This window comes from Micropterus salmoides, unplaced genomic scaffold (genome assembly GCF_014851395.1).
Source record: "Micropterus salmoides isolate LMB-PRFRI ecotype aquatic unplaced genomic scaffold, ASM1485139v1 Ms_hic_scaffold_14, whole genome shotgun sequence".
Lineage (NCBI taxonomy): Eukaryota > Metazoa > Chordata > Actinopteri > Centrarchiformes > Centrarchidae > Micropterus > Micropterus salmoides.
The window spans coordinates 11,102,845-11,118,738 of NW_024040485.1; the positions used below are offsets into that span (position 1 = coordinate 11,102,845).

General features: G+C 43.9%; 1 protein-coding gene across 2 annotated transcripts in view; it reads left to right on the top strand.

The window, feature by feature from the left end:
- Window positions 1-15,434, top strand: part of skila (SKI-like proto-oncogene a) — a 31,946-nt gene extending 16,512 nt beyond the window's left edge. For both annotated transcript variants that reach the window (XM_038717621.1, XM_038717622.1), the window contains 6 exons: window positions 3,227-3,325; window positions 3,942-4,030; window positions 5,607-5,749; window positions 8,354-8,715; window positions 9,319-9,549; window positions 10,936-15,434. In XM_038717621.1, coding sequence (XP_038573549.1) covers window positions 3,227-3,325; window positions 3,942-4,030; window positions 5,607-5,749; window positions 8,354-8,715; window positions 9,319-9,549; window positions 10,936-11,196 — 1,185 coding nt within the window. In that variant the 3' untranslated portion in view covers window positions 11,197-15,434. The remainder of the gene's footprint in view (window positions 1-3,226; window positions 3,326-3,941; window positions 4,031-5,606; window positions 5,750-8,353; window positions 8,716-9,318; window positions 9,550-10,935) is intronic.
- The last annotated feature ends 460 nt before the right edge of the window (window positions 15,435-15,894 follow it).

Sequence of the window (15,894 nt, forward strand, 5' to 3'; positions counted from 1 at the left end):
ATAATGCATCTGCTGTAGAAATGTCACATGTGCTAATAGTCTGGGGACTAAACTGAGGCTCTGGAAATGGGTCATATTTTAAAACTTCACATGGCCGTGTGTCTACAGTTGTTTTTTTTCTAACTGTGTAGTGGTGGGATGAACTGTGTGTAGCTGCAGCGGCAGGCAGACTGGTGGTGATTAGGAGCAACAGGGCAGAGTTCAGCTGAACGAGTGTGTGGAATACTAATCCACATCATCATACGGCGAGCTTCAGCCTGACAAAGGGCTGGACATGACGTGTGAGAGTGTGTGCGTGTTTACGTGTCATTATTTTAGATTAGGACTGAGTAGCAGCGTGGCGTGTATTAATAAAGCAAGGTGGGTGGAGAAAATGTGGAACAGAAGACGAGAGAGAGAGAGATGGGTAACAGGGAAAAGAGGAAAACAGTTGAAAAATGTGGAAACGTTTGTAGTCGCACACATTTGTAAAGGTATAGGCAGGAATAATGAGCACGGGGTGTGTGAGTGTGTGGGCGGGGGACGTTAAGCTGTCAACTGTCAGGTAACTGTCAGGAATTACAGGGAGAGACGCAGACAACCATTAGTTGAACACACACATACATATAAATTCCATATGCGGATACACACACCCAAGCATATATACACTTTGTACGCACACACACACACCTACCTTTTTAATGAGCTGTCAGTTGTCTCATCAGCATAGCATCTGCTGTCACGGGGGTCAAGCAGATGAGACCTCTGGATGACCTGGTGTTAATGTCAGTTTGGGCTCATGTTCTCCTTCTTTCTGTGTTAGTCTCTCTCTCACGCACGCACGCGCGCACACTTGTGCAAGGGGAGTGACAGATTTTAGGGGAATGTAGTAGGGAATGCCATCAAACATACACGTTCAGACAGCCTTAATGGCAGAAGGAATTCAGACAGTGTGTACCTTGTTCGCCTCGACACCACTGCAGTGGGATTATTATTGTTCCTGTCAATTCAACCTTCCCTCTATCTCTGCCCTGTCCCTTCATCCTCTCTGCCTCCCCTTCACTCCCTCCCTCCCTCCCTCCTCAGCTCTGCAGTACTGCCTTCTGGAGGGGAAAAAAGGCCAACCACAAGTGCTCATAAACGGACGAGCCCCCCTTCTACACACACACACACACATACATACACACAGACACACACACACACCCTCCCTCCCTCCCTGACAATACATATGGCTCCAGCCCATTACATGTGCATGCACATGCTCATTCATCCATGCTGTTGTAATTAAGGGACTATCCCCTGCATGCAGTACTTAAACACACACATACTCAAATAAGGACTACTAGTAGTTGTTTTTTGAGACATAACAGAAAAGGTAACAGGCGTAGGTTATTTCTTCACTATATATTTAATGCAATAGTTTAATATTTTGGGAAATATGCTTCTTTCGTTCCAAGATGAGACCAGATTGTTCCTGTGCTGGATCCAGGACGTCTATAGTTTAGTATAGCTTAGCATAAAGGAGGAGGAGGCGGAGAAAAACGGCAAGCCAGGTTCTAATCCAAAGTTCATAAATACATTTTCACCTCTAACGCAGACCTATTAACGCCGTGGTATCTCGTTTGTTTAACCCATATATAAACAGAAATGTAAAAACATCTTTGATTTTAGAGGAAGAGTCACATTAGAGAAGCTATTTTGCTTCATAAATGACTTTCCAAAGTTACCAAAATGTCAAACTATTCCTACAAAGGTGTGTGTGTGTGTGTGTGTGTGTGTGTGTGTGTGTGTGTGTGTGTAAGGTGGCTAATACCTAGCTGTCACAGTAATTTGGTCGTATTGTTCTGAGTCTGTTTAGCTCTGGTAATGACAGTGTCTCTTAGCCCATGGAGTGCAGAGGAAATCTTTGTCTAGCTAATGAAAGGTTGTCTTTATCATTCGCTGTATCCAACTCTTTGCATGTATTTTTGTGGATAAATGTTTATAGATGGCTTCAGGCTAGTAGGGCTAGTAAGTAAATTATTGATGCTTTCAAACAGCCTCTATCTCTTTCTCCCGTCCTTCTGCACTTTGGTTCTGCTTGTTCTCATTGAATTCTCTCTCCGCCTCTTTATCCTCTTTCCCTGTAGCTAAACAGCATAGTAACAAAAGAAACTCAATACGTCAGTGGAAACAAATCTAAAATGTAAATAAAATTCCTGACATCAAAAAGTGTGTGTGGGGGAGAGCAGGACAGAGGCTGCATCGTGATAATAAATACTAGTCTTTAGCTCCCGGGGCCGTATAATACCAGGTTTTGGTACCTATCCCTAAATAATTTTCCTTATTCATTGTGTTTCAGGCAGTCGTTTGTGGTGTGTTTATTGAACATGTTCATATTGCTCTGACGATAAAATTTATAGATAGCGGTTCATATTGCATTGCTGGAAAGTCTTGTTCCTCTGGTACTTTTGCTACATATCACTTTGTTTGTGTGTGAGAACTGCAGGCAGGCTTGTATGTAGTGTCAGGCCTGTCTGCTGCAGATAAGCATCAACTCCATCAGCTTGTAGCCTCTCACTGAGCGTGTCCTGGATTTGCTCAAAAACACACACACAAGGACACACAACTAGAGGCAGTGCCAGCAGTATTTACTGAACACTCACGGCTCAGAGCGTACGAAGCTGACACAATGAATCATAGACATTCAACAGAAAATATGTCTACGCATTGAGCAAAAGGCTGACTCCAACTGCGTTGCATGTATACCGATGACTCATGTGCACAGAAGCACATAATGACAGGCCATGCTGTAGCCATGTTGACTATCAGCGTGGCTTTCCTTGTGTGTTATTCATAAGCTTTCCTCAGTGGTCTCATTCAGCCTCTACTCTTAGCTTATTCATTTTCCTGCTGCCTTTGTTTTCTCCGACACTATATCTCAGCCGACTCAGGCCATAGCCCACTTGTACAAGCTGCTCACTTCTAATGCCATTTGTCTCCATTTTCTATCTCTTGGATGTGATTTGTCTCTATTTCCTATAGTTTAAATGCCATTTGTCTCTATCTTTCCCGTCTGTGACCTTAGCCTCTGCGGTGCCAGTTATAATAATTTTTTTCTCACCACTTTCTTCTTCTCGTTCTCCCTCGACAGAGTCCGTGCATCATTTTAATTGCTCTTACAAATGTATTTTATGCAGCACTCTATCTCGCCGCTCTCTTTCTCTGTTGCGTTTAACCTTGGCTTGTCTTTCTCTGGGTGTTGCAGAAGGCAGTGGAGGAGGAGGAGGAGAGCCAGGTGAGGAAATCCTCGGCAGATCTCTGCTCCCCCAGCAGCAAGCTGGCCGATGCCGACCCTGCGCGAAAGGTCAGTTGCCGGTTCCCTCCCCATATCCATCCACCCCACCTCTCCGTCGACTCGTACTTCCTACCAATATCCCGTCCTCTCTTCCCCCTCCCCCGCCACTACACACAGGTCACCTCTCAGGGTCGCCAGACAACCTCCCTGTTCACCCATTCATAGCGGCACACTTCTCCTCTCTGACCTGTCAGGAAATGCACTCGTACAGCTGCTCCCCCTTATTGCAGTACACGCAGGGAAGAGGCTCTTTAACATGCATGATTATCTTTTTTTACACACACACATTCTTTTAGCTGATGCCTGATGGATGATCCCTCATCCACGTGTATGCATGCATATATTAGCTTTATTAGATTATGGCTCCATAAGCGCCAGCAGTACAGAACACTCCCCTCTTCTCCTGCTGCGTCTCTCCATGTATGCATGTGTGTGTACACATGTGGGTCTGTGTGTGCATGCATCTTGTGATAATTAATTTATTCAACTCCAAGATGGCATGCAAAGATCAATAAATGCGGATGGACGATGTCATTCTATGCCTTTTGTAACATAACGCAGTAGCTTAGAAGAAAATGTTGCTGTGGTGTGTGATATTTATGTGTCTGTGGGGGGGTTTCCACAGGGGAAAACATCTCCACCTACTTTGGTGTTCAACCGTCTTTTCTCGGACATCAAGGAGGAGCCAGGACACCCCACCCTGGTCCATCCCAGGTACTACACCTCATTAACTTTGATATCAATACCTGAAGCTATTCTTTACAAGCCCTGCTGCCTCTATGCCAGATAGTGTACGTGTGTTTCTTTGCCCTTCTGCTTTAGTAAGAAATGTTAAGTTTCAGTTTGACTTCAGTTTCTTTTTTAGTAAATGAAATTCCCATCCCTAATTTGCTGGTGCTGTGTTCCCTCTTCTGCCTCCTCATGCTTTATCCTTCATCACATGCGCCACTCCTCACTTCCTCCCTCCTTCCCTTTTCTTCACAAAGCCCTTGTTTTCTCTCTTCTGCTTCTCTGTTCCTCCCTCAATCCCCCCCACAGAGGATACCAGCCTGTGTTTGGATATGACGTTCTCTGAGAGCTAGTAATCTGGGTCAGATAGTAATCTGACCCAGATTAAAAGATGGAAGGTTTATGGTGCCACGGCTACATGTGACTGCCTTGACACACTGACTGTGTGGAGGCTCGCAGACGCCCGGGCCAGACAAATTGGCAAGATTAAAGTTCTGGTCACCTACCAGCCGCACATGACTGCTACGCTCTCTCAAACCAGTCAGGACTTGCGCAGTGCAGTTTGAAGCACGTGTCTTGCATTGCAGCGTTGGTAACAATGAGCTGCTACAGCCAAACGTCGTGCTTGACATCCGCAGCACTTAATGGGTTACCACCAACATCCATTAGCGGTACACTTGAAAATAATACTTCAAATGCGAGGCAGTATTACATTATTCAGTCACATCTTAGGCGTTTTCATGTGAAGGAGTTTCAGATTCACATGCAGGCGAGCAGGCAGCACTTCGTTTCCATCCAGAGGAGAGGAAGCGAGGCTTGGTTGGTCATGCCATAGTTTTTCAGGCAGAGCCCGCTGCGCTGTCATGCTTAACCTAGTTCACAGCTCTATCTGCAGGGGGCTGCTGATGGGGGGAGGGGTTCAAAGCTTCTCTTCGCTCCGCTCCGCTCCTCTCCTCCATCGCTCCCCCCCCCCCCCCCCCCCCCCCCACCACGCAGCTAGGAATAGACAGATAGTGTTGGCTCAGTGACTTCAGTGCATTTCCAGGCACGCGCTCGCTCTCTCTCTCAGTTGTGCCCACTATCTGGACATTTGCGATAAGCCGAAGGTCTGTTTTGGCTGAGATTCTGTAAACATGTGATAAGAAATGTCCATATTTTCCACACTGTGTTTTCAGCTCCTGTCTTCAGATGGTGCAGTCACTGTAGCCACCAAATGACTGTTGTTCTATTACTCTGATTAAGCTGGGTTTTATAACTGTAGAGGTAAAAGGGCCATATAAGTTATAGCAGGCGTATGTGTATTGGCATTGCAAAGTCCATAGCTTTTAACATTTTACGATATTTACTGCAAAGACAGAAGTATGTGAAAGGTGACACTGCTACCATTATAACTAGAATGACCAACAATCAATTCAGTATGTACTTAATTAGCAGCATAACCCACCTTGTGCAATCAGGGAAAACTTGGAATTTAATTTAAATTACTTGCTATTTTACATTCAGTATTAGATTCAGTTTAGATCTTAAATGTCTTCTTTCTTTGTCTCTGTTTCTCTCCCAGTTACTACCTGTACACATACGATAAGATGGTGGCTCCCAACGTGTCTCTGCAGAGGGAGGCGGAGATGAGCCCCGAGATGTTCGGCGCGCTGCTCAAACACCACTACAGCCGCAGAGTGCTGGGCCATGACGAGCCACCCATGGGTCAGTAATGTCATACCCACATTAATACACACACATATTGACCCAACACACAGTACAAAGGGAGACGAATGGAAAACCATTTACATAATATGCATACATGGTATTGTCATGCTCAATTACAAACATATACATATACCATTTTACCGCACCAATGTAGAAATTGGATTTGCATTACACACATGTTCACCATTTTATATATGCATTTATATAGCAGATTTCATTCCAAGCGAGAAGGAATTTTTGTCTACTTTTGAACAGTGTTAATGCCAGATGACATAAGATGTCTGATCTTGGATAAGCAGGTCAGAGAGGTATTGTACTACACAATGCCAAATGCGTAAATAAAATGTGATCAAATTTAACATAAACTTTCCCAGACATAAAGTCCCACGTCATGCTTAAACCTGTCCTCCTTTTATATTTTTTATATACAAATCAAGCAACTACTGAGCACGGGAATTCCCACCCACATATCAGGCCTTTTCATTTATATGTTATGATCAGTTGTGTCAAACACTGATTCAAATCTAACACTACTAAAATAGAATAATTCCCTTTACTTACTTGACGACGTGTGTTCATGCAAGTGAAAAACTAAAACAAGCACACGCAGAACGCATGAAAAGGCAGGATATTGCTTCCAGTTTACCCACTGAATTATTAACTGTAGAACTAGTTAATTTTAGCTACATGCTCCAGAGTCTATGTTACCCACTCAACATGAGACAACAGGTAAAGTGACAGGTAATGTTCAGAAATCGTATAAGCATGGTAAAAATACCACTATTAAAAAGGTTTGGATATAAACAAAAATGAATTAAAGAGCTGAATGAAATACTAATTAAAAAAGAAAATGATTGAATACCTATTTTATAATGTCATCTAATCATTTTAACCACTTTACTTTAATGCCTTCTATTCAGCATTTATGCTGAACAGATAATGAATGACTGCAAAGTGAAACACTATTTTTGTTTTCAAATATTAATGTGCTCTAGTCTTAATTTGATATTAGTCAATTTCAAATTAAAGGATTTCCATTAACAACCAAAGGCGGACAACAATGGTGATATTTGATCATTAACTATTAATTATATTAATATATTGATATTATATTAATAATTAAATACTGTGTCCACTGCATGTACATTAGACACACAAACACACATGCCGACTATGAATATGTGACATGGCAAGCAAGAGCGATTTACATACAACATAAGCAGAAGAGACATTCAGATCACGTCCCTGTAACACACTTGAAGAGCAGACACGTGCTTACTGTAAACATACAATCTGCATCTAACACACACATTCATGCACGCACACTTCAACAACACAACATTGCAGCCTGCAGCGACGCACATAATCATGCTTTGACCTTCATATAAAGACTTGGGGGGCGGGGGCACCTCACTATCGATGAAGGAGAGGGGTGGAAATGACAGTGACCCCTCTCCGCACTGTGTTTTTATGTCTGTATATATGTAAAGAGAGAGAGAGACAATGAGAGGAATTGTTTCGGTCATTATTTTTACGCCACATCTTACTGCCAGGTCGTCTCGCTCTCATATCTCTCGGGCGTTCTGCTCCCCCTTTTTCTTCTCCAAGCAATCTGTCTATCCTCCCTCCATCCTCTTTTTTTTCCTGGCAGCTATCTCCACATCCTCTGAGTCTGTCCTCCGTCTGCTCCCGCACTTCGTCTTTCATCCCTCCATTCATCCACACTCGCCTCTTTCTTCTCTGGCTCCCTTCATCTCTGCCTCCCTCACAGTCTGCTGTCACTTTTTCCCCCTCCTCCTCTTCATCCTCCTCCTCTTCTCTCCCACTCTGTTTGCGTGCCTTTCACTCTTTCTGTTGTGGCATTTTCTCTCTCTCTCACTCTGTCTCTCTCTTTCTCTCATTCTCATCTGCTTATTTCCTTTCCAACCACTACCAAATGACCCACTCCTGTTATTTGTGTGCTTCTACCATTTTGTGTGTGTGTGTGTGTGTGTGTACGCACATGTGCAGCTTGAGTCAGTAAAAGAGTGTGCTCTCCAGTGCCATGTTGTATACAGAGCATGCTGTTTCCTGTCACACACATACTGTATGAATGCATTTGGCTGGTAAACAACACACCATTCTCATGCTCTCTTTCACTATTTCTTCTTCTCTTTCTGTGTGTGAGCTTAAACATGCACCGGCATTATTAGACTACACATGCCCCCATTGCAGCAGTGTGTGAGTGTGTGACACGGCCTGTTTGATCCTTCTCCCAGGATGTGCACCTTTTTTAAAGGCTACAGTGAGAGAATAGGCCAGAGTTTGAATAGAGAAGCCCACGCAGAGCAGCGCATCTCCCACACACGGCCCTTTAGGCGCGCTCGCTCTCTCTCTCTTGTTTGTCAGCTGTTGCCATGCCGCGCTTCTGCTTGCGTGTGCACTCACGCTGAGAGAAAGAGGTGTGAGCTTCTGTGAGGTTGTGCGAGGGTGTTACAAAGCGTAGGCGGGAGTGTACACTAGCTTAGCTCGCACTTCCTCTCTTTCAACCACCTCCCCTGCTTTTTTTTTAATTTTTTTTTTTATAAACTCTCCTTCATCCTCCTCTTCCTCCCTCCTCAGATCTTCATGCATCGCCTCCCGCCGTTGCTGGCACCGAGGAGGCCAAATCCCAACGTGCCGCTACTGCCTTGGCCACCGAGCGGGAATGCCAAACCCAGGCAGTTTCCATGGAGACAAGCAGCCTGAGCTGCAAGAAAGCCACCCACCATCCCGCCCGCACCCCTCCTCCTCCTGCGTCGTTGATGTCGCCGGTAACGGAAGTAGTGGCTAAGGACATGGGCTCCGCCATGAGCAATGCTGCAGTGGTGGTGGGGGGGCTGGAGGATGACAAGGACAGGATTGTTGTGGAGATCATGCAGATGTACAGCAAGCAGCAGGAGAAGCTCAACTCCACCCTGCATAAGCAGCTGCAGCTGGAAATGGTGAGTTTGCAGTCTGAAAGAACAAAGACCGAGATAAATGAGCTCCTGACTAGACCAAAACTGTCCTCGCCTATTAAAAGTGTCCTTGATGTAGATGTGGAGGTGATGTTCACCTCCCACCGACCCCTTCATCCCACTGCCTGGAAAAGTCAGCACTCCAATTAAGTTAAATCAGTGCTTCACTAATATATAACATTTTAATATTATTAAAACATTCCTACATTGTAGTGACGTCCACATCTACTGCTGACTTATGTCACTGTATTCACAGAGAATTGCATTTGTATTCTAAAATGAGATATTCAGTTATAAAAAGACAAAATAACAGAAAAAAGGTAAATGTAGTCTGTCCTCTTTTCCCACTTTAATTTTTTTTTTGCTCTTGACTACATCCATAATCGCACTGAATCTGTTAAAGGTCATTTATAACGTTTTTTTGATCTGTCTGAATTTGGTCCGCAGGCCGCTATTGGAGTCCCTTGTGGTATCAAACACCTGACCTCCCTGTGGAGGGGCTGAAATATAAAGCATTTTCTCTACAGGGGTCAGTGAAGTATCACATTATTATTGTTATTTCCCTTGACTTAGTCTCTGTGTTTCCAGGAGCTGGAGGCGTTGCGTGGGGGCGAGGCGGCGAGGCTAAGGGAGCTGAGCGCTGAGCAGCGGGAGCTGCGCTGTGAGCTGGAGGCGGTGCACAGCGAGCAGGCGCGGCAGCTTAGCCAGGCCCGCCAGGAACAGCTGGAGCTAGAGACCCGTCTGGAGCAGCTGCGACAGCAGGCATGCGCCTGCGAGCCGGGGACACAACGCCAGCAAGAGGCCCACTACACTGCACAGGTACAGACTTAGAAGGGAACACGTGCATGTGCAGCACTGACTATGGCATCAGAGGCAGCCTGATTGAATCACATTGACATATGCAGTAAGCACATTGGCTTGCATGACTTAACATATGCTGTTTTTATCTCAAAGACATACTGCTACGCTTCAAACCAGGAAAGCATCAGTGCTGCTCTCCACATATCAATACTTCCTTGCACCTTCTAGTATTTAAACCATTAAATTCACATAATTTATTTATTATCATGATAATGCAAGAATTTCCATTTGTGACATTGGTGAAAAGATATTCACAGTTTACATCACTCTGTTGTCTGAATGTGCTGAGTTATAATGCAAACACCACTATATGAATCCTCAGTAAATTCCCACTGGTCCAGCAGTATGCTAATGCTAACTGTTTCCATCAGTTAGTGGCAAAGAACACTTAAGATCACATGGTCAGCACCCACAAAGCGGGTGGCTGTGGCTCAGGAGGTAGAGCGGGTTGGCTGTTAATCAGAAGGTCGGTGGTACAATCCCGGCTCCCCCAGGCTGCATGTCCTTGGCAAGATACTGAACCCCGAATTGCCCCTGGTGGCTGTTCCGTCAGCGTATGAACATGTGTGAATATTAGTTTATGTTTGAGCACTTAGGCTCAGTGTATGAATGGTGAATACGGATGTAGTGTAAAAGCGATTTGAGTGGTCGAAAAGACTAGGCTCTATACAAGTACAGAGCATTTTACATTTTACAAATTTCCTTTAATGGTAGTGAAGGGTGTTTTCAAAACCTCTGAACCAGAGATGTGCCCCGGCATCAAACTCAGGATGTCTCCCGGTTGGGAAAGGGATTGCGCATGTGTTTGTGTGGTTGAGTTTAGTTCTAGCCTGAAAGTAGACATTGTGTGAAGAAATTTCCCAGTTTCACACAAATCTCTAAGGTGCGAGTAAAAACACAGCAGTGAATATGTCCATGACTGTGTCTTTATACATCTTTTCTTGTTTGACTCATTATTGTGGGGTAATTTTTACCTTGAAAATGTGACCACTGGTGGCTGAAAGAGCAACACACAATAAGGGTTAGGGTCTCTTCACTACACACAGTGCATCTCCTGTTATGATGGGCTCCTAGCTAACTACTTTTCAGCTGCTATCTGTTTGTCTTAATATTTTACGTAGGATCTGTTTTGTGTGCATGTCTGTGTTTTTTGAGTTTCTTATATGAAGAGAAGGGCTAAGGGGAAAAAAAGTATTCTGCAACGTTGAATCTAGTTACAGAATCTCTTAATACGTCAAGAACTACACGCCATGAATGTGATGAACTGTGTTCAACTAAATGTCTTCTAATGTGCTGTAGGCATACGTTGACCTCATGCCTGTCTGTCTGTCTGTCTCCTCCCAGTTGTCGGAACTGCGTCAGAGGCTGGAGCAGGCGGAGGCAGACCGGGAGGAGCTGCAGGAGGAGCTGCGCAGGGAGCGGGAGGCACGGGAAAAGTTGGAGCGCACAATCGCCCAGCTCAAGCAGCAGATGGCCCAGTCTGGCACGGTGGGAGGCAGCCCCTCTCCTCCTCTCACCCCTTCAACTGGACCCCCTAACGCCCACTCCCCGCCCTCCTGCTCCTCTTCCTCCTTCTCAGAGGCCCTAGTGGCTGGCCAAAAGTAACTGCCACCCCTCTGGGCGCCTCCCTCATTCCTCTCCCCCATCACCCGCCAACTCTCCAGACACAAACAAATCAGTCTGAAGCATAAAGGAGGTTCCCATCTCCTCAGGCTGTTGTGTGTTTTGTTTTTTTTTTAAACTTGTTCATCTCACCCTCACTCTTTTTTCAGACTTTTGTTTTTGTAATTTAATATCCCTTAAAAGAAAAGTTTTATGTTGTGTTATTATTTTTTTATGATTCTTTATTTTACTCCCCTCTCCTCTCTTTAAACAGTATTTAAAGATTTATTTGGGCATGTATGTTTTGATTTAATTTATAATTTTTATTGAACAAACCGCTGCTTCACAGACGGGAGTTTGATCAAGTAGAGACTAACTCAACACATCATTATGTTTTTTTTGTTTTGTTTTTTTTTCCTCCCCCACGGTTGTCACCCTCCACTCCAATCCCTCCTTGCTCTTTCTGGAATCTGGAACTCATGACTTGGAGATTTCAGACTTGGACACACAGACTCATCGCAGCTCCTCACGGACATCTCGTCATGCTACTACCTGGCACATCAGCCGGTGCCCACAGACACATAATGGCGCCTGCTTTGCGTGCCCATTCTTCGTCTATCTGTATGTACAAACGCTCAAGTACCAGCGACTGCAGGAAACTGCATGGACATTTCAGTACACGTTTTGGGTTTTTTTGCTCCTTGTAAAAGACAAGTGTAACAACAAGTCAGAAACATCAAATCTATATGGAGGAGAAAGACATTTACTGTACAAAAAAAACAGATGTCGTAAAACCTCATGAAAATATGCCAATAGTGACGCTAAACTTGAAATGAGTGTTTGAGTGTGACCCCCACAAGGTAGCTAGCTAGCAAATCGCCTGGCCTGGACCCCAGCTGCTGCTAACACAGACTAGTTTTCCTCTTCACTTTGCTGGGCAGCGCCTGGACTCTCCTGTTGTAGACCAAACTGTCTTGTCGGTTGATCCACTAGCTGTCCAGTGCCTCCTCTAACTTGCCCCCACCACCTTCCGCCACTGTACGCTAGCGCCATTGCCCTCTGCTGGGAAACACTGTTGTTTTTCACCCACTTTGGGCTAGACAGGAAACACAGTTTTCCGGCTTGGCATGAAGAAGCTCACAAGCAGTGTTATGCACTTAACGCACCCTCCTCCCCCAGAATCCCCTGGGAAAGGAATGCGTCTGGACACGGAGGCTGGTTGAGCCAGAGTAGCTTTTCTAAGAAAGCAGAAAGGCGGGGTCTCACATGTGCGGTAGCTGTACTGTGTTACCATAATACATACGACATCCTTGCATGCCCGCACACACTCGAGTGTGCGAGTGCAGTCCAGGCATTCAGGCAGAACAATGGCGCCAGCGTTCCCAGCAAATGATCAAAGCTCCAGCCTGTCTCCGTTTTCTGGCCTTTTCTTTTTTTGTATCATTTGACTTCATTGTTAGCAGACGGTTTTATCCCCACCCTGTTTGTCAGAGTGTCATCTAAGAATGTGGGTCGCAGGTGAAAGCAGTTAGTCCAGGGTGTTTTGGGCCTCAGGTCTGGCCCCTGCTTCACGTTATTCTGCCTGGCAGAACAAACAGCACCGGGCAGGGAGAGGAAGTGAGGGGAGGTGAAGGATTGAGGGGTGCGCTCGGGGGACTGGTGCACAGCGGCAGGCTGGGTGGCCCAGACGCCGGAGGTACAGAGGGAGCCCTTTTTGTTTTGTGCTGTCAGAATGGGGACAGCTGTTGTTGTCTGGGGGCCTCTCTCGGGTGAGACTGTACAGACTTGCCCCATCTCTCAACAACCTCCCTCCCTCCTCCTCTCCCGCGAAACGTCACTCACATACAATACTCAGACATACCCGTCCATCCATCTCCAGTACCAGATCAGCTGGGGGTGTGAAGTGTTTTGTAGATGCCCAGGAGAGCGAGCCCGACATCCAACCAGAGGAAGAGAGGACTTTTATTGTGTCAGTTGCCAGGCAAAAGCGCTTTTTATTGCCACTAAGGAGATCCCTATAAGCGAGTGTGTGGGCGCGCGCGAGTGTGTGTGTGCGCGCGTGTTTGTACATAATTGTTTAAAAAGAGATGGGGGATCGGCCTCAGCTAAACCTTTTTTATGCATCTGCTATAAATGCAAATCGATAAGACATTCCACTGTGCTCCATCCTGTTTAATGCAGATTTTCTTACACAGCTTCCCTTTACAATAACAGACCTTAAAGCAGACCGGGCAGAGTACAGATGTGGTTTGTTGATTGTCAAAAAAGCAGGTGCAAGCCAGTAAAATCAAACCCATGCCGTATATGTACACTCTGCTGTTGTTCCATTTAAACCTTTATTGAAATTATGAAAGAAAATATTTAACGTATTAACTAAAGATTTATATTCACTTTGTAAATACAGTAGTCATTAATATATTAACTGTTCTTACATGAAAAATCTTTGAAAGGTTATATTAATTGGTCCAGAATCAAGGCTTCAGATGTTTTTGCTTTCCTTTTTAAAAAAAAACAAAAAAAAAACATATTTGCAGATACCAGAAGTTGGCTTTTGTCGAGTGGATGTGGGGGAGTGAAACGCACGGTTTACTGATACATGATGCAGGACAAAGGCAAAATAAAAACATAATACTTTGTTACAAACTTTCCCCTCTTTCTGAACTGATGCATTTGTTTTTTGTGCATTTCATCTCACTGTTTAATGTGCAACGTAATGAGCTTTACCTCTTTGCTAAAGCGCCCTCCCCTGAGCCAAATTGAAAAACATTTGAAGAAAATGCATTTTTGAAAAAAAAGGAAAACAAACAAAAAGTGATTTTTTTTTTTTTTTGTTTGCATGTTTTGCTGCCCCATATGTTTTGTGTCACCGGGCCACTCTATCAATCTATTCATTGTTAAAAGAAAAAAAGAATTCCTTCCACATAATGCACAAACTATTGAGATGGCTCATTTGCATGAACATTGAACATGTGCAAGTTTTATATCGTTATTGGTTCAGAGGTTGGCTAAATATAAAGTCAAATATTGAAGAACATAACAGGTAGCCTAATTTGATTTGGAAGTGATGTGAGTGCGTGAGAAAAAGAGGGGAGTGTGTTTGCTTGCTCCCACGTCCAAATGAAGCACAGCAGCTATAAAAAGGGAAAGCGAAAAACTTGCTCATGTAGCTCAGGATGTGTAGTTATGTTTCTTCATTCTGATCATATATCCTAGTCCGGATGTGTTAACATCACTCAAAAGATAATCAGTATTAGTTATTATTGTCTAAATGACCTCTTAAGCAGAACTAAAAATGAAATTCAAGTCATATTAGCAGAAAACAAAATCTGTTAACCTCTGTAATCTTACTTTGTGTAATTATTTGTGCATTTTATACACAAGGGGGAGTTGTTTAGCTACTTTAATTACACACCATAATGGGGAAAAAAGGACTAAATGAAAGGGGAGAAAAATCCCTTCTAACACAGTGTGCTCGGCCTTTTTGCAGTGTTATGAGAACTTGGATGTGCTTTGTACGGAATATTTACTGGTGTGAAAGTTTTCCCAACTGACAAAAAAACAAGGTGAAAGGAGCAGAGCTTTGCCATGTGAATACATTTGAATACAGGATTTGCATACCCATTGCCTCCTGGCTATGTAAAGAAAACTAGTAAACAAATCCAAGGTGCCCTTTGAACTGATTAAGGTGGTATGCTTTGTAGTTTGGTGCATAACTTTCCGCCAGCAATTATTCGATGCCAGTGTAGGAGAAGTAGTAAGTAGGGTGTCATTGGTGATTGATCACACAGATCACTGGTTACTAAAAATAGGTACACCATGTTTTAATTTATACAAATCCTGTAATAGACAAAAGAAAATCATGGCTTGGCTAAAAAGAACCCCCATTTCCCCTCAAAGCTGTTCTGAGACATGAAACACAGTGTCTGTGTATGACCATTGCATACTACGTTGCCAATACTACAGTGTGATGAGACTTTTGTTCTTGCATGAATCGAGACACTGTTCTCCTACCTCATGTTGTGATATAAAAAGATGTTTTTTAAGCAGAAGACACTGCATCTCTGTTTATCATTGATATTTACTAGTAAATGACATACCTGTAAATGCTTTTAGCTAATACCTCAGTTGTATCTAGTGTTTGTTTTTCTGTTTTTGCCCTTCCCTGATTTCAGATCTTGTAAATATACCCTGTATAGACAATGAACTTGGATCAAATTCAAGTAAAGTTCTGTAGTGTCAAACCAGTGTTGTCTTTTGCCTTTCTTATCCGCTTGATACTGATTTCCTCCTCCATGACGTCCTTAATGATTTCACACATTTGCACAAGATACTCGTTGAAAGTCGCACACTGAAGCCTGTGCTGTGCACAGACAAGACGGGTAAAAATCGCCCAGAATGGCATCTCCAGAGCCATTTTGATAATCGATTACTTGTTTCAGTAATTGTGCATGAGGACTATAAACTGGAAATCTTCACATCTGAGAGTCTGAAACTAGAAGACTCTCAAATGTGAAGATTTCCAGTTTATATTCCTTACAGTACTTATAGGATAGTAATGTGAATTTCTTACGTTGGTGTCGCCGCAAAACAAGGATTTCATAAGTATTCGGCAGATAAATCAGTCAAAATAATCACAACGATGGTCCTGAGTGTATGAGTAAATATCTTCTGATGTGTTTTCCTGGCTAAATTTGTTGCTAC